Below are 21,773 nucleotides of genomic sequence, written 5' to 3'. Positions count from 1 at the left end.
CTTGAGCTGAAATAATCAAGAGTTCAAGTAGTTAGCACTGCTGCATCCCAGCACCAAGGACCGGGGTTCAATTCCACCCTCAGACGACTGTGTGGAGTTTGCACATTCTCCTCGTGCCTGCATGCTTTTCTCTGGGTGCTCTGGTTTCCTCCCACAGTCGAAAAATGTGTAGGTTAGGTGTATTGGCAGTGGGAAATTGCCCAAAGTGTCAAGGGATGTATGGGTTAGGTGGATTAACCATGGGAAATGCAGGGCTACAGGGGCAGGGGGTTGCTCTGGGTGGGATGTCTTTCAGTGGGTAAGTATAGATTTGATGGGCCAATGGCCAGCTTCCACATTGTAGGGATTCAACGATTGTGGAGTTACTTTCCACTGTCCGTTTCCATTAACCCTCTCCTATCCACTGATACTGTTAACTCACTTTTTTAAAATTCATTAGTTCAGTGCAGATTGATATCACACCATCTGTTTTATGTGGTTCAGTTATCGGGAAGAATTGTTGGATGAGCAAAGAGTAAGATTCATCCAGTTTGTCTTCCACCATCCTGGTGAATGAATGATGACAGCAGTGCATGTTATTAACTAATCTCAGCAGCCGATCTTTATTGGTGAGTCTCCGTCAGATCCGGATGAGAGTTCAGGAAGCTCCCAGCTGTGTTGAATGTTTGGATCTATGGGTCCAAGGTCTGAGGACCCAGTGCTAGCATCTTTCAAGCACAGAACACCCATCACCTGAATTTCCACTGGGGCTATGGATATACCAATATACTGGGGGACATGAAATGCTTTGGTTGTTAATGTAAGAATTACCCATGTTTGTTTTTCAATGTTATGAACCAATTTATAACTTTTTCCAATTTTACACACAGCCAGGTCTTCAGGAAGTGGTGGAGTCTTGTCGTGGGCAAAATCTCTTCTTCTCTACTGACATTGACAGTGCGATTAAGGAAGCTGACCTGATCTTTATTTCGGTGAGCAGGCTTAACAGCCCGAGATTTACTGTTTCTCTTGGGGTGTCTTTCCATCTCCTGGTTGAGTGAGTTTCAGACCTTCCTGTTCCATCTCTTCTTAATAACTCAGGACGCTGAAACTTGCTTGCATGTATGTTCTGGAATCCTGTCAAGGGAAGTCTCCTTGTTCCCCTAAGGTAGAAATAATCAGAGCTTTTGTGAAAGACTCTCACGGTGGAGCTCTGTTGCATGTGGCACCTGCTTCCTTCCATGACTTGGGCCTTGTGTAAGAAGCAGCAGTAAATGTGAGATATATTCATAGAACACCTAGTTCCCAGCTCTTTTAAGAAGAGTGTAACATTCTACACTGTTTGCTTCAGCATGTCCTTCTTTTAGTTCTCTGTCCTTCACCAAAGAACATTGAATAATACAGCACAGGAACAGGCCCTTTGGCCTACATTGTGCCAAACATGACGTCAAATTAAACTAATCCCTTCTGCCTGCCCTTGCTCCATACCCCTCCATTCCTCGCATATTCCTGTGCTTATCTAAAAGTCCCTTAAACACCCTTTCCATATCTGTGTCCTCCACCATCCCTGGCAGTGCGTTCCAGACTCCTACCACTCTCTAGGTTTAAAAAAAATTGCCCGTCACGTCTCCTTTGAACTTACCTCTTCTCACCTTTTAAATGCATGCCCTCTAGTATTAGACATTTCAACTCTACAGGAGGAGAAAAACTTTGACCGTCAACTCTATCTATGCATCTCACAATTTTATTGACTTTTATCGAGTCTCGCCTCAGCCTCTACCACTCCAGAGAAAACAACCTGAGTTTTTCTAGCCTCTCCTTATAGCTCATTTCCTCTAATCCAGGCAGCATCCTGATAAACTTCTTCTACACCCTCTCTAAAACCTCCACATCCTTCCAGCAGGAAGAACTTTTCTCTGCAGTGAATGCCCTGGAATCCACTGCCTGTTCAGGTAGTGTAAGGGAAGATGCTCAATGGTTTCAGAAGGGAATTTAATGAGCCTTTGAAGGAAATCTACAGAGAGGGCGAAGGCATTGGGTGTGCGAGTGGGACTTGCTGGATTACATAGCAAGGAGCCAGCACTAACTTGTTGGTTTGAATGGCAGCTTTGTGTGTTCTAAGTCACTCTGCAATTCTGTTTACTCTACAAAATGCTCCACGCTTTTGAACATCTTTATTAAATATTTGTTGTAACTTTCACTGCTCTGAGGAGGATAATCCTAGTTGTTTTTTGCCCCCCCCCCCCCCAACACAACCAAAGATTCCCATCCGATTATAATAAATCACATTTGGACCCTCTACAAGGCCTTGACGTCTTACCTCTGAATTGAGACTGAGATCTAACTGGTGGCTGAGTAAGTCCACCTCCCACTGGCGCTCCTGTAGACCTGAATCATGCCATTACCTTCCTCTCTTCCTTTGGTGATTGTAAATAGGTGAACACTCCCACCAAAACCTTTGGGATCGGAAAGGGTCGTGCCGCAGACCTGAAGTACATTGAGGCCTGTGCCCGGCGGATAGCAGAGGTGGGCAACGGGGGCAAAATAGTGGTGGAGAAAAGCACAGTGCCAGTGAGGGCAGCAGAGAGCATCCGGAGGATATTCAATGCCAACACCAAACCCAATCTAAATCTTCAGGTAGGAGTCCACCTTTTTGCCTTTATTTATTCATGGGATGCTAGTGTTGTTTACGTCCCAGCGTTTATCACCCATCGCTAATTGCTCGAGAGAAAGTGGTGGTGAGCTGCCTCCTTGAATTGCTGCAGTCTCGGGGGGTAGCAACACCAACAATGCTGTTCTGGAGGGAGTCCCAGGATTTGATCCAGCAACAGCGAAGGAACAGTGGTCTATTTCCAAGTCAGGTTGGTGAGTGGCTTGGAGGGGAACTTGCAGGGTGTGGTGTTCCCATGTATCTGTTGCCCTTAACCTTCCAGTTCGTGAAGGTCAAAGGTTTGGAAGATGCTGTTGGAGGAGGCCTTGGTGAGTTACTGGAGTGCATCTTGTTGGTGGTATCACGCTGAGTATCAGGGACACTCTGTCATGGCTCAGCTCATGTCCAACTGCAGCTGAACCTCCAGGTCTTAATTATGGATAGGTTGATTTATAATGTCCAGACGTAAGAAAATTGCCTTTCAAAATCACTAAAGATTTTTACAAACAGCCTGTGACCATCAATCACTGACTGCTATATTTCCTGCTTTTACAACAATGTGCTAAACAACCAAGTAAATTGTTTTTCCTCTTTTTTGTTGTTGTTTATTTTTGCAGTGCTATTGGTTAATGAATAAATATTGATCCGGCAACTGAGCAGAATTCCTTCCCCTCATTGAAATTAAAGCTATGTATTTTTCATAGCCAACTGAGAGAGTAGGCAGGCAGGGTCTGTGGTTTAATGTAATATCAGAACCTGAAGGAGAGTCATATCGATGTTTCCACAAACTGCCAAGTTTCTCCGGCATTTTCTGTCTTTATCCTTCCTTGGGTATGGTGCACAGAACCCTCTGCCCACCATCACCCCAGGTGTGGCCTAACCAGGGTTTTGTTACCTGAGGCAGGACACCTTTTCCCTTGAATTCTAATCTTCTGGATTTAAAACCCAGCTTTGGTTTGTCATCAAGAGAGTGATTACCTGATATTGTTAGTCCTTGGTAGAAGAGCTCCTGTACAATGCTCAAACATAGAAGAGTTGAGTGTGGCTCAGTGTATTTGTGTGTGAATCCTGGTATCTCAAGGTGCTGTCTAATCCGGAGTTCCTGGCTGAAGGCACAGCAATTGCAGATCTCAAGAATCCGGACAGAGTTTTGATCGGTGGAGATGAGACACCTGAAGGGCAAAAGGCCATTCGGGCCCTCAAAAGTATCTATGAACACTGGGTCCCAGAGAACAAGATCATTACAACCAACACATGGTCATCAGAGCTCTCTAAACTGGTGCGTAGTATCTTAATAAACTACATCAACCTCTTTCTCAGTTACGTTCATGCCTGGGTGTCCTTGGAAAGGGAGCATGTGGTGTCCACTAATACCCTTGAGGTCTTTAGGCAGGCATCACTGGAGGTAGAGTGTATTTACAGTTACATTTTGATATTTGCATTCTTCCCCTCTCCCTACCTCTCCCTCACCTTTGCTCTGCATTGTTCTTAATGGGCTTTGCATTTAAATGAATCAGTTGAACAACAGTGATGATTAACTGCAGGTGGTTAATAGGTGGGGAAAAAGTATCATAGGTGATTGAGGGGAAGAAATATTCAGAGTCGAAGAGTGTAGCACTGGAAAAGCACAGCAGGTCAAGCAGCATCCGAGGAGCAGGAGAATCGACGTTTCAGGCAAAAGCCCTTCATCAGAATTCCTGATGAAGCCCTTCCTGATGAAGGGCTTATGCCCAAAACATAAAGTCTCCTGCTCCTTGGACACAGGAGACCTGCTGTACTTTTCCAGCGCTACACTCTCGACTCTGATCTCCAGCATCTGCAGTCCTCACTGTCCCTGAGTCACAGAAAGAAATGTTCAGTTGTGCAGACAACCACCTCTGGATATTAAATAAAACCATGATGTGTTTTAGATTGGGGGTCCTCCAGGGAGAAGATTTGTGTTAGCCTTCAGTGCAAAAATTACTATCAGATTGTAGAAAGGGGCAGCACTGAACAAAGTCCGTCATGTCTGTGCACAGCTGGCCAATTCATCCGAAAGCCTTGTAAATGTTTCTTTCCAAAGAGAAGTTACTCATGAATCTGCTGCTGGGTCCTTTTCATTTAAGTGCACAGTAAAGGGGGGTGACACAGTGGCTCAGTGGTTAGCACTGCTGCCTCACAGCGCCAGGGACCTGCATTTGATTCTACCCTCATGTGAATACCTGTGTGGAGTTTGCACTTCCTCCTGGTGTCTGCGTGGGTTTCCTCACAGTCCAAAGATGTGTAGGTTAGGTGGATTGACCATGCCATATTGCCCATATTATCAAGGGATGTGCAGGCTAGATGGGTTAGCCATGGGAAATGTAGGATTACAAGGATAGGATAGGGGGGGTGCATCTGTGTGGTATGCTGTTCGGTGTGGACTTGATGGGCTGAATAGCCTGCCATTTTAGAGATTCTATGATAATAAAGTATTTTTTGATTTGCATTGGATTATGTCCATGACCATGTATTTTGTGTACTGGGGGAATCCTATAAAAGGTTAGAATTAAAGTCAAATCATTAGGGGTTAAGTCAGCACACATGGTGAAACTGTTACCCCTCTCCAGAAGGCTGGAACCTGGGGGTGGAATTTTTTCTCATCTGAGGCATTCTGGGTGTTTTTGGTATAGTTTGGCCAAGTTTGCTTTCCTATGTTCTGTGTGGGCCTATTATGGGTTTTTGACCGGTTTTTGTTGAGAAGAGTGTTAAAGGGTATAACCGAGAGCTGGTAAATATGGTTTGAACCTGTGGATAATTTTTAAATTGGGAATGATGTGCTTTGCAAAATAATAGAGATGGTGGTGTAGTGGTAACTTAGGAACAGAATCTGGCTTTAAAATCTAGTAAAGGTGACCATGAAACTATTGCCAATTGTTGTGAAAACTGACCTGGTTTATTAATGTGGAAATCTGCCATCCTTACCTGGTCTGGCCTAGATGGCAGCTAGTGAAACTTAAATTCTGTGATCAAGTTTGGAATTGAAAGCTAGGCTGTGCATTGGTGACCAGGAAACCATCGTCAATTGTTGTCAAAACTTATCTCAATCATTAACATCCTGTAGGTGAGATAATATGCTGTCCTTGCCCAGCCTGGCTTATAGAAACATAGAGTCATACAGCACAGAAACAGACCTTTTGGTTCAACCTGTCCCTACTGACCAAGTTTCCCAAACTGAACTCGTCCCATTTGCCTGCATTTGGCCTATATCCCTCTAAACCTTTCCTATTCATGTACTTGTCCAAATATCTTTTTACATGTTGTAACTACCTGCATAGGTACATGGATTGCAGGTTAGGTGGATTGACTGTGCTAAATATCCCATAGTGTCAAGGGATGTTGTGGGAAAAGATCTGCCACCCTGCCTACCCATAATAGGCCCACACAGAACATAGGAAAGCAAACTTGGCCAAACTATACCAAAAACACCCAGAATGCCTCAGATGAGACCAAGCAGGCTGACGAGCGAAACCAGACAGCACTCGCAGACAAGGGAATACACTTCCCAAAACACATTAACAATACCCGGTCAACACAGCTGTCCCAAAGCCCTGAGGGCAGGCTTATAACGAAGCAATACCAAAGCCACACAAAAGAAAGATCAGACAGAGAGGCACCAAAGGACCCTGCTCCCAGGACAGGAACAATGGGAGCACCATACCCACCTATCCTGCGAAGAAGACTGGAATCTCCTGACCCATTGATACTGTCAGGACTCTGGATTAGTGGTGCTGGAAGAGCACAGCAGTTCAGGCAGCATCCAAGGAGCTCCTTGGATGCTGCCTGAACTGCTGTGCTCTTCCAACACCACTAATCCAGAATCTGGTTTCCAGCATCTGCAGTCATTGTTTTTACTGTCAGGATGTTGCATTGTATCGAGAATCAGGACATTCATCAGATAAGTGTTTTCCAATTAGCATCATTGAAACTAGATTACTCCATTTCCAGATACATTGTGTCTTGCCCCGTTTCTAATTAACCTTATTGTATAAGGTCATTATAAAACCTGGCTTCATCCTCAGCTCGAAGAAGAGAACCCTTGGTCTACCTGCACAGACTGTCTGTTCTGTGTCAGCCTCGACAATTTCTCTTGTGATATCGCTTGTAATAAACAGCTTGTCAATTTCACCCGATCTGGTTTGTGTGGTCTCTGTTTTAGTGGGCTAATTTCTCTGACAGATGTGCAGGCTAGGTGGGTTAGCCATGGAAAATGTTGGGTTACAGGGATAGGGCAGGGGTGTGCGTCTGGATGGGATGGCTCTTCAGAGGGCAATTCAATCCATGTAGGAACCACCCTCTGTGTGAAAAAGCCACCCTCCAGGTCCCTTTTAAATCTTTCTCCTCTCGTCTTAAAATAGCGTCTCTTGTTTTGAACTCCCCACTCTAGGGAAAAGACATTTGCTATTCATCTTCTCTATCCGCCTCCTGATTTTATAAACCTCTATAAGGTCACTCCTCAACCTCCCTACAGTCCAGTGAAAAGAGTCCTAGCTTATCCATTTTTTCTTTAATCAGGAGTTAAGTCAACTCTGGGATGAGGTGTCACTGACTAGGCCTTGGATGCTGCCTGAACTGCTGTGCTCTTCCAGCACCACTAATCCAGAATCTGGTTTCCAGCATCTGCAGTCATTGTTTTTACAGCATTTATTGCCTATCCCAGAGGGCATTTGAGTCAACTGCACTGCTGTGGATCTGGAGTCACAGTTTCCTTCCCTAAAAGGACATTAGTGAACCAAATGGGTTTTTCTGACCATCAACAATGGGTTCATGATCACCATTAAGCTCTTAATTCCAGATTTTAATTGAGTTCAAATTCTGCCATCTGCTGTGGTGGGATTCACACCCAAGACCCCAGCTCATTACCTTGGTCATTGGAGTGATAATACCACTAGGCCATCGCCTCTCCATACTCCAGGCCTGCAGTGATGTGGTTGACTCTTAACTACCTTCTGAAATGGTCCAGCAAGCCACTCTATTAGGGATGAGCAACCAATGATGGCCTTACTAGGGATGCCCAGATACTCGAATATAGTGGCTGATGAAACATCTATTTTTTTGTTTCTTTGCCCATCACCTCCACCCTGTTCCTTACTGTGACCTGACCTTTGTATAGGCTGGATTAGTGGTGCTGGAAGAGCACAGTAGTTCAGGCAGCATCCAAGGCCTAGTCAGTGACACCTCATCCCAGAGTTGACTTAACTCCTGAATAAAGAAAAAATGGATAAGCTAGGACTCTTTTCACTGGACCGTAGGGAGGTTGAGGAGTGGAATGCTGCCTGAACTGCTGTGCTCTTCCAGCACCACTAATCCAGTATTTGGTTTTCAGCATCTGCAGTCATTGTTTTTACTTTGTATAGGCTGCCAACGCCTTCCTTGCTCAGCGGATCAGCAGTATTAACTCGATCAGTGCCTTATGCGAGGCAACGGGGGCTGATGTGGAAGAGGTGGCCCATGCCATCGGCACTGACCAGAGAATCGGGAGCAAGTTCCTAAAAGCCAGTGTTGGTAAGGACCCTGTTACATAGGCTTCTCTGAGCTGTGAAATCTTTCTATCCAATGATGACACTATTATTTAAGCTGCATTAAGCCTCCTGCCACACATTTCATCAAACTACATCAGCAACATAATTATTCCTTTTTACATGTCTCTATCTAGCGTCCTGTTACATGTATTGGTAATACTTGTCACAAGAACTCTCTGTGATAGCAAGTTCCATGTTCTAACTACCCTCTGAGTGAAAACATTTCTCCTGAATTTGATTTATTACTGACTATTATGACATTATGGTCCCCTGGTTAACAAAACCATGTCATTTCTGGTCAGCTCAGGTTACTCCTGTCCTTATTCAGTATCTGTAATGACATTCACCTCAAATTACATTAACCTGACAGGCCAGTAATTCTCTCTCCCATCCTTCTCAATGTAATGAAGTAATATTGGCACATTTGCAAGCTCGTGGGTTTCCTGAATCAAAAGGGCTTGGGGAAAAAGGTATGACTACTTCTGCTATAGGAGAAAGTGAGGACTGCAGATGCTGGAGATCAGAGCTGAAAAATGTGTTGCTGGAAAAGCGCAGCAAGTCAGGCAGCATCCAAGGAGCAGGAGAATCGACGTTTTGGGCATAAGCCCTTCTTCAGGAATAAGGGCTGAAGAAGGGCTTATGCCCGGAACGTCGATTCTCCTGCTCTTTGGATGCTGCCTGACCTCCTCCCCAAGTTACTCCCCACTGATTGTCAGTTCCCTTTCTAATGAGTGTTAATTTATTCCATAACATTTCCTTCAGAATTGTCCATTTCAATTGCAGGCTTTGGGGGCAGCTGCTTTCAGAAGGATGTCCTCAATCTGGTTTATCTTTGTGAAGCCCTCAATCTGCCAGAAGTGGCCAGGTACTGGCAACAGGTGAGAATCTGCTGAGGGATGAGTGAAATTGTCATGACTCGAGTTGGAAGGTTTCCAAAGAAGCAAGAGAAGGGTCTCTGGATAAGGGGTCGATCATTTAGGTCTGAGACGAGGAGAATTTCTGACTTGGAGAGTTGTAACTCTTTGTGGACTCCATCATGAATTTTCAGCTAAAATCAATGAACTTCTGATTTTGGGACATCAATGGATTAGGTTGGGTGGAGCAGGTGAGAATGTGAAGTTGAGGTATCGTATCAGCTGTGACCATATTGAATTGTAGAGTAGATTTGAAGGGCTGAATGGCCGACTTGTGTTTCTATTGATTGCCTTTCCATGTCCTCAAGTGGAAATCAAAATTATGGGAACATAGCTGAATGTCAGTCTGAAGATCTAAAACCAAATTTGGGAAGAGGATCAACTATAAACCCAGAAAGGAACTTGAGTAACTTCTTACCCATGCAATGGAATGTGGAACTCACTCCCACCGGGATTAGTCAGGATGAAAAGCATACATATATTTCCAAGGAAACCGCAAGTGAGCAGGAGATATATGAACAGGATGAGAGGAGTTGGATTGGGTGGGGGCTTGTCTGCAGCATGAAATCTAGCAGAGACCAGTTGGGCTGAATGGCTTCTATAAATTCTCTGTAATCCTATGTGGCAGGTGATCGAGATTAACGATTACCAAAGGAGAAGGTTTGCAGCGCGAGTAATCGGTTGCCTTTTCAACACCGTCACCGATAAAAAGATTGGTTTGTTGGGGTTTGCCTTTAAGAAGGACACAGGAGACACAAGGTACAGTTGGTGAATTTGCTGGGGTGTTTGTACAGAGTTTACACTGCGTTTACACAGTCCTACATAGATGGACCCTGTTGTTAATTCACTACAACCTTTGGTTAGTCCTTTGCCATTTGTTCCATGATATCATTGTCAGTTAATCTTCCTAGCCCTCTACGTTATCCTAGACCTTCCGTTTTATTCTCGTGACATCTTTCCACTTTTGACTGTATAAAATCCATCACAATTCTATCTCTAATTCTGGGAAAGTCTTCATCAACTCAAAATGTTCACTCTATTTCTCTCCCCACAGATGCTGCTAGACCTGCTGAGTTTCTCCAGCACTTGGCTGGCTTTATTTGGGTGTCATAACCCATGTTGTTTTGGGACCTTTTATTCATTCATGAGATGTGGGCATCATTTGCAAGACCAACCCAGGACAGGAGGTCATTGTCCACATTGGAACCAACGACATTGGAAGGGAAAAGATTGAGATTCTGAAAGGAGATTACAGAGAGTTAGGCAGAAATTTAAAAAGGAGGTCCTCAAAGGTAATATCTGGATTACTCTCAGTGCTATGAGCTAGTGAGGGCAGGAATGGGAGGATAGAGCAGATGAATGCATGGCTGAGGAGCTGGTGTATGGGAGAACGGTTCACATTTTTGGACCATTGGAATCTCTTTTGGGGTAGCAGTGACCTGTACACGAAGGACGGATTGCACCTAAATTGGAAGGGGACTAATATACTGGCAGGGAAATTTGCTAGAACTGCTTGGAAGGATTTAAACTAGTCAGGTGGTGGTGGGGGGGCGGTGGGGGGGAGGGGTGGGACCCAGGGAGATAGCGAGGAAAGAGATCGATCTGAGACGGGTACAGCTGAGAACAGAAGTGAGTCGAACAGTCTGGGCAGGCAGGGACAAGGCAGGGCATGCAGGATTAATAAATTAAACTGCATTTATTTCAATGCAAGGGGCCTAACAGGGAAGGCAGATTAACTCAGGGCATGGTTAGGAACATGGGACTGGGATATCATAGCAATTACAGAAACATGGCTCAGGAATGGGCAGGACTGGCAGCTTAATGTTCCAGGATACAAGTGCTACAGGAAGGATAGAAAGGGAGGCAAGAGAGGAGGGGGAGTGGCATTTTTGATAGAGGGAGGATATTCCCGGAAATACATCCAGGGAAGTTATTTGGGTGGAACTGAGAAATAAGAAAGGGATGATCATCTTTATTGGGATTGTATTATGGACCCCCTAATAGTCAGAGGGAAATTGGGAAACAAACTTGTAAGGAGATCTCAGTTATCTGTAAGAATAATAGGGTGGTTATGGTAGGGGATTTTAACTTTCCAAACATCAACTGGGACTGCCATAGAGTTAAAGGTTTAGATGGAGAGGAATTTCTTAAGTGTGTACAAAACAACCTTCTGATTCAGTATGTGAATGTATCTACTAGAGAAGGTGCAAAACTTGATCTACTCTTGGGAAATGAGGCAGGACAGGTGACTGAGGTGTCAGTGGGGGAGCACTATTCTATTTGTTTTAAAATAGTGATAGAAAAGGATAGACCAGATCTAAAAGTTGAAATTCTAAATTGGAGAAAGGCCAATTTTGACGTATTAGGCAAGAACTTTCAAATCCTGATTGGAGGCAGATGTTCGCAGGTAAAGGGACAGCTGGAAAATGGGAAAATGGGAAGCCTTCAGAAATGAGATAACAAGAATCCAGAGAAAGGGTGAAAGTGATGGCTGGTAGGTATAGGGAATGCTGGATGACTAAAGAAATTGGGGGTTTGCTTAAGAAAAAGAAGGAAGCATGTGTCACGTATAGACAGGAGAGATCGAGTGAATCCTTAGAGTATAAAGAAAGAAGGGGTATACTTAAGAGGGAAATCAGGAGGGCAAAATGGGGACATGAGATAGCTTTGGCAAATAGAATTAAGGAGAATTAAGGGTTTTTACAAATATATTAAGGACAAAAGGGTAACTAGGGAGAGAATAGGGCCCCTCAAAGATCAGCAAGGCAGCCTTTGTATGGAGCCTCAGAAAATGGGGGAGATACTAAATGAATATTTTGCATCAGTATTTACTGTGGAAAAGGATATGGAAGATATAGACTGTAGAGAAATAGATGGTGACATCTTGCAAAATGTCCAGATTACAGAGGAGGAAGTGTTGGATGTCTTGAAATGGTTAAAGGTGGATAAATCCCCAAGACCTGATCAGGTGTACCCGAGAACTCTGTGGGAAGCTAGAGAAGTGATTGCTGGGCCTCTTGCTGAGATATTTGTATCATTGATAGTCACAGGTGAGGTGCCAGAAGACTGGAGGTTGGCAAACGTGGTGCCACTGTTTAAGAAGGGCGGCAAAGACAAGCCAAGGAACTATAGACCAGTGAGCCTGACCTCGGTGGTAGGCAGGTTGTTGGAGGGAATCCTGAGGGACAGATGTTCATGTATTTGGAAAGGCAAGGACTGATTCGGGATAGTCAACATGGCTTTATGTGTGGGAAATCATGTCTGACAAACTTGATAGTGTTTTTTGAAGAAGCAACAAAGAAGATTGATGAGGGCAGAGCAGTAGATGTCATCTATATGGACTTCAGTAAGGTGTTCAACAAGGTTCCCCATGGGAGACTGATTAGCAAGGTTAGATCGCATGGAATACAGGGAAAACTAGCCATTTGGATACAGAACTGCCTCAAAGGTAGAAGACAGAGGGTGGTGTTAGAGGGTTGTTTTTCAGACTGGAGGCCTGTGACCAGTGGAGTGCCACAAGGATCGGTGTTGGGCCCTCTACTTTTTGTCATTTCCATAAATGATTTGGATGCGAGCATAATAGGTACAGTTAGTAAGTTTGCAGATGACACCAAAATTGGAGGTGTAGTGGACAGCGAAGAGGGTTACTAGGAGAAAGTGAGGACTGCAGATGCTGGAGATCAGAGCTTAAAAAATGTGTTGCTGGAAAAGCGCAGCAGGTCAGGCAGCATCAAAGGAACATGAGAATTGATGTTTCGGGCATAAGCCCTTCTTCAGGAATGAGGAGGGTGTGCCAAGCAGGCTAAGATAAAGGTAGGGAGGAGGGACTTGGGGGAGGGGCGTTGGGAATGCGATAGGTGGAAGGAGGTTAAAGTGAGGGTGATAGGCTGAAGAGGGGGTGGGGGCGGAGAGGTCGGGTAGAAGATTGCAGGTCAAGAAGGCGGTGCTGTGAGGACGTGGCTGAAGAGCTTCAGGGCAGAGGAGATGACCTGGGCTGTGCAATGAGAGAGGGAGGAGGAGAGCTTCTTCAAGGAAGGCATCCTTGCAAGAGGATTCGCAGTAGGTTAAAATCAACTAGGAGAGAGTGAGGACTGCAGATGCTGGAGATCAGAGCTTAAAAAGTGTGTCAAACGCCTTTTTAACCACCCTACCTATATGTGACACAAACTTCAAAATATTATGTACTTGAACCCCCTAGCTCCCTCTGTTCTACCATGCTACTTAAGTGTTAAAAATCATTCATTTCAATTGAGAATGTGAGGAGGTGGGCGATGAGAATTTATTTTACAGTGCATTGTGATTTTCAATTCACTTCCTCATGACTACAGGAAGTGGATTGATCAGAACCTGATTGCATCAGCAGAATGGTTACTGTAGCAGGAGGCCATTCAGCCTATTGTATCCATTCTGGCATTTTGTAAGAGCCAAACAGTTTTTAAAAAAATATTCCTGTCTTTTCCCTGTACTCTGGAAGCTTTTGAAAAGGTTTTCTTTTCTGGTAATGATCTAATTTCAAAAGGGAATTTAGTAAATGTTTTTACTATAAAGACTATAAAATGTTGTAAGACATGGTGGGGAGAGAAGGGGTATGGGACTAATTTGGACCATTACTTCAGAAAGCTAGCAAAACCACTGGCACAAATGGCCTCCTTCTGTACTGTTCAATTTGATACAGTGCACAGTCTCTTGTACCAAACTGCTATTGGGCCCTTGAACCAATTGCCCTCAAGTTTCAAGAATGATTTCCATTGCAGGGAGTCATCCAGTATCTACATATCCAAATATCTCCTGGATGAAGGAGCCAGGCTGCACATATTTGATCCAAAAGTGAAGAAGGAGCAAATTATTCAAGACCTGTCTCACCCCAGTGTTTGTGATGATGATCCTGACAGGGGTATGTATACAGGACAACAGAGAACTTGAGAATTTTTCTTGAGATAAGCATTGAATGAGGAAGATTTGCTTTAGCTCATCCATTAACTGAAGCAAACAGTTTGTTTAACCTTAGGTTTCTGCCTGTACCAAGCCTCACAACAACATTTCAATTGTTCGTTGCAGTGCACGCAGTAAAGCTGAGGGAGTTGGACAACATTTGTCATAATTTTCAAGGCTATGGGTACAGTGTAGATTTTATGTATTTTGGTGGTGCTGAAGAGTCTCTTTCTGTATGATTTTATGATTGTTAGTGCCCAATGCCGCCACTAGGTGGAACCCACCTCGCACAATGAACACCTTTGGTTTGATATTCATTTATTTTTGATTATTCTTTTTGTGAAACTCCTCAGTCCAAGTGGTTTATAAAGTTTCTGCTGTTTATGCACGAGCAGTGCTCTCCCTCTTTACTCACCAGCGGAGTCACCACAGATGACTGCAAATAGATGGCTCACCTTTCTTTCTGACTGAAACTAAATTAATGAAGATGTGTAACCAATTTTGACACAGCGTTAACCTATTTAATGTATGCATTCTTAACCTGTAACTGGTATCCATGAACATCTTAAGCTTCACTTGTACACTTTTAGAGGCTTCTAATGACGCTATATTTGAGTCATAGAGAGTTGGAAATACGCTCTGATTGGATAAACATTAGCAAGGACTACATTGTATCAGGAGAGCAATGGAACTGAGAAAGTTACACCTTAGGAACCATTTGGCCCATTGTGTCTGCTCCATCATTCAATATGATCATCTATCCTTGATCTCAACGTCAAACTCCTACTCCTGTACTCCTTTTACATGTTTAGCTTTTAGAAATACATCTATTTCTGTATTAAGTAGATTCAGTGAGTTAGTCTTGACGGCCTACTGCAGTAGAGATTTCCACAAGTTCACCGTCACCACAGGAAATATTGCTCCTCATTCTTGATCCGAAATGGCCTACCCCATATCCTGAAACCATGACCCCTTGTTTTGGAAGCTCCAGCCCCCAAGCAAAATGTCATCCCTCAATCCAGTCTGTCCAGAATTTAATATGTTTCAAAAGCTTCCCTTTTGTTTTTCGAAGCGAAATGCAGGCCCAGTCAATCCAATCTCTCCTCCTATAACAAACCCTCTAACTCGGGAATCAGTTAGGTGAACCTTCGCTGTGCTCTCTCTATGGTAAGTATATCTTTCCCTTTGCAAAGAGACCAAAGCTGCACCCAATATTCCAGGTATTTTAATAAAAATTCATTCCTGGGAAGAGGGTGTCACTGGCTAGGTGAACATTTGTTGCCCAAAATTAATTGCCCAGAGGGCAGTTAAGAGTCGACTATGTTGCTGTGGGTCTGGAGTTACATGTAAGCCAGACCACATAGGGATGGCAGTTTCCTTTCCAAAAGTACATTAGTGAACCAGTTGGACTTTTCCCCAAGAACTGACAATGGTTTTGTGGTCATCATTAGACTTTTAATTCCAGATTTTCATTGAATTCAAATTCCACCATCTGCCTTGGTGGGATTCGAACCAGAGATCCCAGAACATTACCTGGATGGCTAGGCCATTGACCTCCCCCCCCGCCCCGCCCCGCCCCGCCCCGCCCCGCCCCACCCCACCCCACCCCACCCCACCCCACCCCACCCCACTTTAATGTTGTCTCAACAAGTAAGACATCCTTGGTTCTGTACTCATACCCTCTTGCAATGAAGGCCAACATACCATTTACCTTCCTAACTGCTTGCTTATTGTCATATGTACTCGAGTATTGGAATACAGTGGAAAGTACCTAATGTCGCCACACATGGCATCATCTTATGTACAAAGGTATCTAGGTAGAAAAAAACTCAGGTACAAAGTAGTAAAAGAAACAAAGTTAAGAGGTAAGCATTGCAAACCTTCAGAGAATAAGTAGAAAAATAAAGAAATACGGTAATAGTTAACATTAAATGCCCCTTTTATATAACCAAGAAAAATAAAAGAATATAGTTCAAGGTTCACCAGTTATTGCTGGGGCCCCAAGCTCCTCCACGTAGCTCCCTCTCCGCAAGACGTCAGCTGCCTGTTCTCACTGCCAGCACAGATACTGGGGTTCCTCCCTCACCGTCTGAGTGACTGGTCAGCAAGGACACCCAGATCCCCTTTATACATCAACATTTCCCAATGTCTCATTCAATGGATTCATACTTCAAAACATGAGCACCAATATGCCAATATGCTGGGGTGAATGACCTCGTATTCTTATCATTCTGAGAGTTTTTTGATTTTCGTCACCTTACTGCATGTTTGGTAACCCTTTTCGTTTTGTTTTAACGAGTTCGGGAAGCAAAAGGCATTCTAATTCTCATCACTTCTAAAGACAATTGCACTGATATTATTGGTTGCATTTCATTGTTACACTATGCTTCAGGGTGTCCTGAGGCTGTGTAAGGCAATATTTTTATATATATATTGTATTGCACTGAGAATACTATCCACTGACACACTTGCACATATCAAACGATGTATATACTTTGTTATCTTTATATGTGTGTCTCGGTGGGCAGTATTCTTGGTGCAGTCTTTTAGCTGAGATGTTGAACTGAGATACCCCACTCGGGTGAATGTGAAAGGGCTCATGACCATTAATTTAAAAGGTGGTTTATGCCAGTACATTTGACGATTACTGATGTCTTCATTAATATCGCAAAAATAGTTGTCTGGTCATTGTGCACTATCAATGTTACCATAGGAGCTATGCCTCAAAATTTGATTATAAAATGGCCTGAACATGCACTGCAGTTTTGAAGGATGCTGTGAAATGTAGATGGGTTTATCTTTTAATGCAAGTTCTCTTTTATTTTTATTAGTGTCACGTTTGGTCACCATCTCTCTAGACCCTTATGAGGCTTGTAAGAATGCCCACGCTATCGTGATCTGCACAGAATGGGATATGTTTAAGGTATTAAAAATAACTGCTGCTGTGGGTATTTCCTCTTATTTATTCCTTCTGACTCTTCCTTCTGATCTTGTAGATAAAGAGGTTGCCCCGAATCAGTAGCCATTAGCATAAAAATCCACTTATTTAACTGTAGAGTTGTTGAAATCAAGTTTGTCCTGTGTTGTGATATATGTCTGTTCTAACAGATATGTCTGTTTTGATATGTTACTAAATACATGAGTTATACAAGACATGTTGGTATAACACAAGGTAGTTAGCCATAGTTCACAAAAATATCTTTATTTTTTTCCACTGGGAGTGAGCCAGTTGATTAGTTGGACTTAGGGACGCCATTCCACATGCCTGGGGGAGTGTGAGGAGGTGCATTGTATGAATTACCATTGCCAGTGTGGAGACCTGAACTTGTACTGCTGGCATTGAAATCGTAATGTGGGAATTGAACCCATGCTGTTGGCATTACTCTGCATCACAAACCATCCATACAGCCAACTGATCCCCTGGATTGGAATCCTATTTGTAAAGCTCAGGATCCCGTGTGTGTGTCAGCCATGACTTGACTTGGCAGTGTACTGGCTTAAAGTGGTTATGGCTTCAAGTCTTAATCAAGGCAGACCATCAAGTTGAACATTGCAGTGCAGGACTGAGGAACACTACACCATCCGAGATGCCTTCATTCAGATGAGATGTTAAAACAAAAGTCTGACTTGCCCTTTGTTGTGTATCACAGGGCCATTATTTTGAAAAAGAGAAGAAGAGAAGAGTTATCCATTGTTTCTTTTGGGAGCTTGCTGTTCATAAATTGGCTGCTCCATTTCCCACATTGCAGCAATAACTGGATCTTCACAATGTCCTTCAGTTGTAAAGTGCTTTGAGACATGTAGTCGTGAAAGATACTATATAATTGCGAATGTTTTTCTTTTGTGCTTTGTTAGTCTTTGTCCTCTTGAATGATTTCTACACTGGTACCCTTGGGTGCCTCTGTTCTTGCATCCTTTCAAAAATATTAGTTATCTGGTGTTGTCTTTTCTCATTCACCTTACTAAAATTTATCAGCTCTCCCTTTTTCTTCTTTGAATTTGATCTGTTGTCTGCCTATCTGTCTCTTCTGGAATCCACTGTCTTCCTGAACTTTTTTGTTCACTCCCAGGATGTGGGTGCCACTGGCTGGGCCAGCATTTATTGCCTACCCCTAATTGCCCTTGAGAAGATGATGCTGCCAACCTTAAACTGCTGCAGTCTATTTACACTCTTTGAAGAATCATACAGCCCAGATGAGGCCTTTTGGCCCATCGAGCCTGCGCCAACCTATCTACACCAATCCCATTTTCCAGCACTTGACCCATAGCCTTCAATATTATCATATTTCAAGTGCTCTCCATGTATTTTTTAAAAATTGAGCTTTCCTGCCTCTACTAACCTCATATTTTGTACCATGTGCAAATTTTAAATTTCTATACTGTATCACGAATCTAGGTGTTTTTAATATATATTAAACCCAACAGTAATCATGGTACTGGACTTTTGGAAAACATCATTGTCTACCTCATTCCATTCCAAAAGGCTGCCATTCCTAATTCTGCTTTCTGTCCAATGGCTAATTTCATATCCATACTGAAACGACCCATTTATCCCACTAACTTCAATATTGCTGACATGTGATGTGTGTATGGACTTTCAACTGTCTGTCCTGCTGTCGAACAAACTCTCTCTGTTACTTTGTCAGCAAAACTGAAATAAGTTAACCAAATATGACTCTCACTGAAATCTTTGCCTCTGCATCAGTGTTAGCTGCTGTCCAATTGTCTGATGTTAAACTGACCGACCTGGACCTGTCACCATTGTTGCTGTCCCCTTTTCCTTTTTTTTGGAGCAAGAGTGTAACGAATGCAGTCATCTCGGTATAAACTGTGGTTTTGACCCATGATTGATCGATGTATTACTCGGAAGACAAAGCTTTTCAACTGTGACAATAAATTCAATTCAATCCTATGTATAAATGAGCAGACTGAAACAGTGGTTGATTTTGTTTTGGAAGTGCATGTTTTCTTTGATTCATTCACCCAGTGAAGGCATTGCTGGCTAGGTCAGCATTTATTGTCCATCTCTAAATGCCCACAGGGCAGTTAAGAGTTAGCCACGTGGGTTGGAGTCACATGTAGGCCAGACGAGGTAAGCATGGCAGCTTCCTGTCATTACATTAGTGAACTAGATAGGTTTTTCCCCAATAGATTTCCAGTCATCACTGGACTTCTAATTCCAGATTTTTATGGAATTCAAATAGCACCATCTGTCATGCTGGGATTCAAACTCTGTTCCCCAGAATATGGCCTGGGTCTCTGTATTGACACTCCAGCAATAATACCACTGGGCCATCACGTCCCAATGTTTATAGGTTGTAAGTCTTTAAATAGAAGTTCCATAACTCTACAAAGATTAGACTCCAGTTTTATCCCTCACTGACTGGCCGTCTAAAGACTAGCCAGTAAGATGGGCACTGAAAACCATTAAGGACTGGAGGCATATTCAACTCTGGAGATTTTTGCTGATACTTTTTATTGGGGAAGAGAGGTTGGTTGTATCTACTGATGCTTGTTTCACTGGTCAGAAGGGTGTGAAAATGGTGATGAGAGTGTAATCAAGTAAATTGACAAGTGCTCTGGTACCTTTGACAGTATGGAGGTTAAAGATGTTGGAGTTACAAGCTCACATCTTGTTAAATCTTTTAACAGATGTGGGTGTTGCTGCAATAAAGCCAGCTTCTGTTGCACATCCCCATTCATCCTTGAATTGAGTTTGCTTTGAACTGAGTAGCTTTACATTTCAGAGGACAGTTGAGAATCAACTGCATTGCTGTCTGTCTGGAGTCACGTGGGCCAGTTCACGTAAGGGTGGCAGATTTCCTTCCTTAAAGGACATTAGTAAACCAAATAGTTACCATGGTCACCATCACCAATATTAGCTTATCGTCCAGAAACCATGGTAGGATTTGAACCTATGTCCCCGGAGCATTAGTTTGGGATCAGTAGTGTAGTAATATTACTACTGCACCACTATCTGTCCATATTAAGATTACATGCTGTATGGGAAGCCAGAAGTGTTTCCAAGAATCACAATAGTATTGGTGAAGGATGTGATTGCGAAGGGAGATGGGGATGGGCTTCAGGAATACTGTTTCTGTCCGTATTGTTGTTTAGTTCTGGAAGTGGGTGGGCTGCAGTCTCAGTACTGATAGCCCCTCCCTGCCCACCTCAAGTTCTGCCTCTGAGTCAAGATTATAGAGTTTGAGTTCCACTTAAGAGACTTGAGTACAAAGTCTAACCTGAAACCTAGCACAGCGCTCCCTCAGAGGTTTTGGATAAGATGTTAACTAGAGGTCGTATTGACCCCCTAAGGTGAAGAGGATCAAGAGCTGTCCTTGGTATCCTATCCTTTGATCAACATCACAAAAGTAGATGATCTTGCTGTCACGTTGTTGTTTGTGGGGAGTTGCTGTGTGTAAGTTGGCTGTTGGATTCCCTACATTGTTACAGTATATCATTGAGTGAATTTGATGCCTTTGAAACATTTTGAAGGTCAAGAAAGGCATTTTATACAAGGAAGACTTCTTTTATTGGGAAATGCACATAATGACACATATTCAGCCTAAAATCATATGTTGAGGTTGGGAAAGGTCTGTAATCTGGATGCTGCAGTCTTAAATGTACTGTTAGCGTAACTCGACATGTTCAAATTTTAATTTTTGTACGTGTTTGTTCCTCAACTCTATCTATTCTGCAGTCTTGAGTAGGATCTTTTGTAAACTTGCATTTATTGTAACCAGGATTTTATTTGTAGATCCTGTCCCTATCTTAGTTTAAATTTGTGGCCTTTCAGGAGTTGGACTATGAGAGGATCTACAAAGCGATGCTGAAACCCGCATTTATCTTTGACGGCAGACGCATTCTGGACAGCCTCCATGAAAAGCTTCAACACCTCGGTTTCCAGGTAAGAGAATAAATGGCGGAAAAGCACTCCATTCAGCATTGGGATTGGTTCCTTTAGTCAAATCCATAACTGGTCGAGGTGGGTAGGCCAGCGATGGTCTGATCTTCTGATCAGTATTCACTTGAAAGCTTCAACTGTTTAATGTCTTTCACTCAAAATGGACAAACACTTTGGCCGTGTTAAGACCAATGTTTGTCTTTTTGTGAAAACAGATGAGTGTTTAAGAGCTGGTCTAATCGTGTGACAATGATATGTTAACTTAATTTAATACATGTTCTCATTTACATAGTTGTACAAAGCTGACTGTCAGAGACCTTCCATTTGTGTCTCCCTTAATTTTCAAGAAATGCCAGATAATTGTAAGGGGGGGTCTCAATAGTTTGGGAAAAGTTATCAAAAGCTTTCAAAAAGCTCAGTCATCATTCAACCCTTTAGCAACCTTTCTCCAGGTTGAAACATGAAGAGACAAATAAAGATAGGCAACATTAAAAAGGAAACCCAACTACTTAGAGAAGTTAATTAACTGAGTCCCTGTTCAATGGCTGGAGTTATGGATGACCCCTTGATCCTATCTTTAAAAGAATAAACCATAGAATGATACGGCACAGCACAGAGACATGGCAGTTTGGCCCATTTGTATTGGTGCTGGCACTTGAGAAGAACTATACAATGAACACATTTTCTCATAGCCCTGCCTGCATGTTTTTCCTTTTGAGTATGAGTGTACTTACAGCTCCTTTTTGATAGTTGCAGTCAACTTGCTTCCATCACACATTGTAGCATTGTTTTCCAGGTCATCTCTAATGCTTTTGTCAATCTTTTTCAATCTGTTTCCATTGGAAATGGCTTCT

The 21,773-nt window shown here is 43.1% G+C and overlaps 1 protein-coding gene across 2 annotated transcripts in view; it reads left to right on the top strand.

The window, feature by feature from the left end:
- The window catches only part of LOC140491863 (UDP-glucose 6-dehydrogenase-like), a 43,551-nt gene that overhangs the window by 18,715 nt on the left and 3,063 nt on the right, over positions 1–21,773 (top strand). For both annotated transcript variants that reach the window (XM_072590281.1, XM_072590280.1), the window contains exons 3-11: positions 870–971; positions 2,416–2,616; positions 3,711–3,908; positions 8,005–8,152; positions 8,953–9,047; positions 9,712–9,842; positions 13,838–13,977; positions 16,847–16,938; positions 20,812–20,922. In XM_072590281.1, coding sequence (XP_072446382.1) covers positions 870–971; positions 2,416–2,616; positions 3,711–3,908; positions 8,005–8,152; positions 8,953–9,047; positions 9,712–9,842; positions 13,838–13,977; positions 16,847–16,938; positions 20,812–20,922 — 1,218 coding nt within the window. The remainder of the gene's footprint in view (positions 1–869; positions 972–2,415; positions 2,617–3,710; positions 3,909–8,004; positions 8,153–8,952; positions 9,048–9,711; positions 9,843–13,837; positions 13,978–16,846; positions 16,939–20,811; positions 20,923–21,773) is intronic.

This window comes from Chiloscyllium punctatum, chromosome 20, assembly GCF_047496795.1.
Source record: "Chiloscyllium punctatum isolate Juve2018m chromosome 20, sChiPun1.3, whole genome shotgun sequence".
NCBI lineage: Eukaryota > Metazoa > Chordata > Chondrichthyes > Orectolobiformes > Hemiscylliidae > Chiloscyllium > Chiloscyllium punctatum.
The sequence above is the reverse complement of the archived record's forward strand: the minus strand, read 5'-3'. Positions and strand labels throughout refer to the sequence as shown.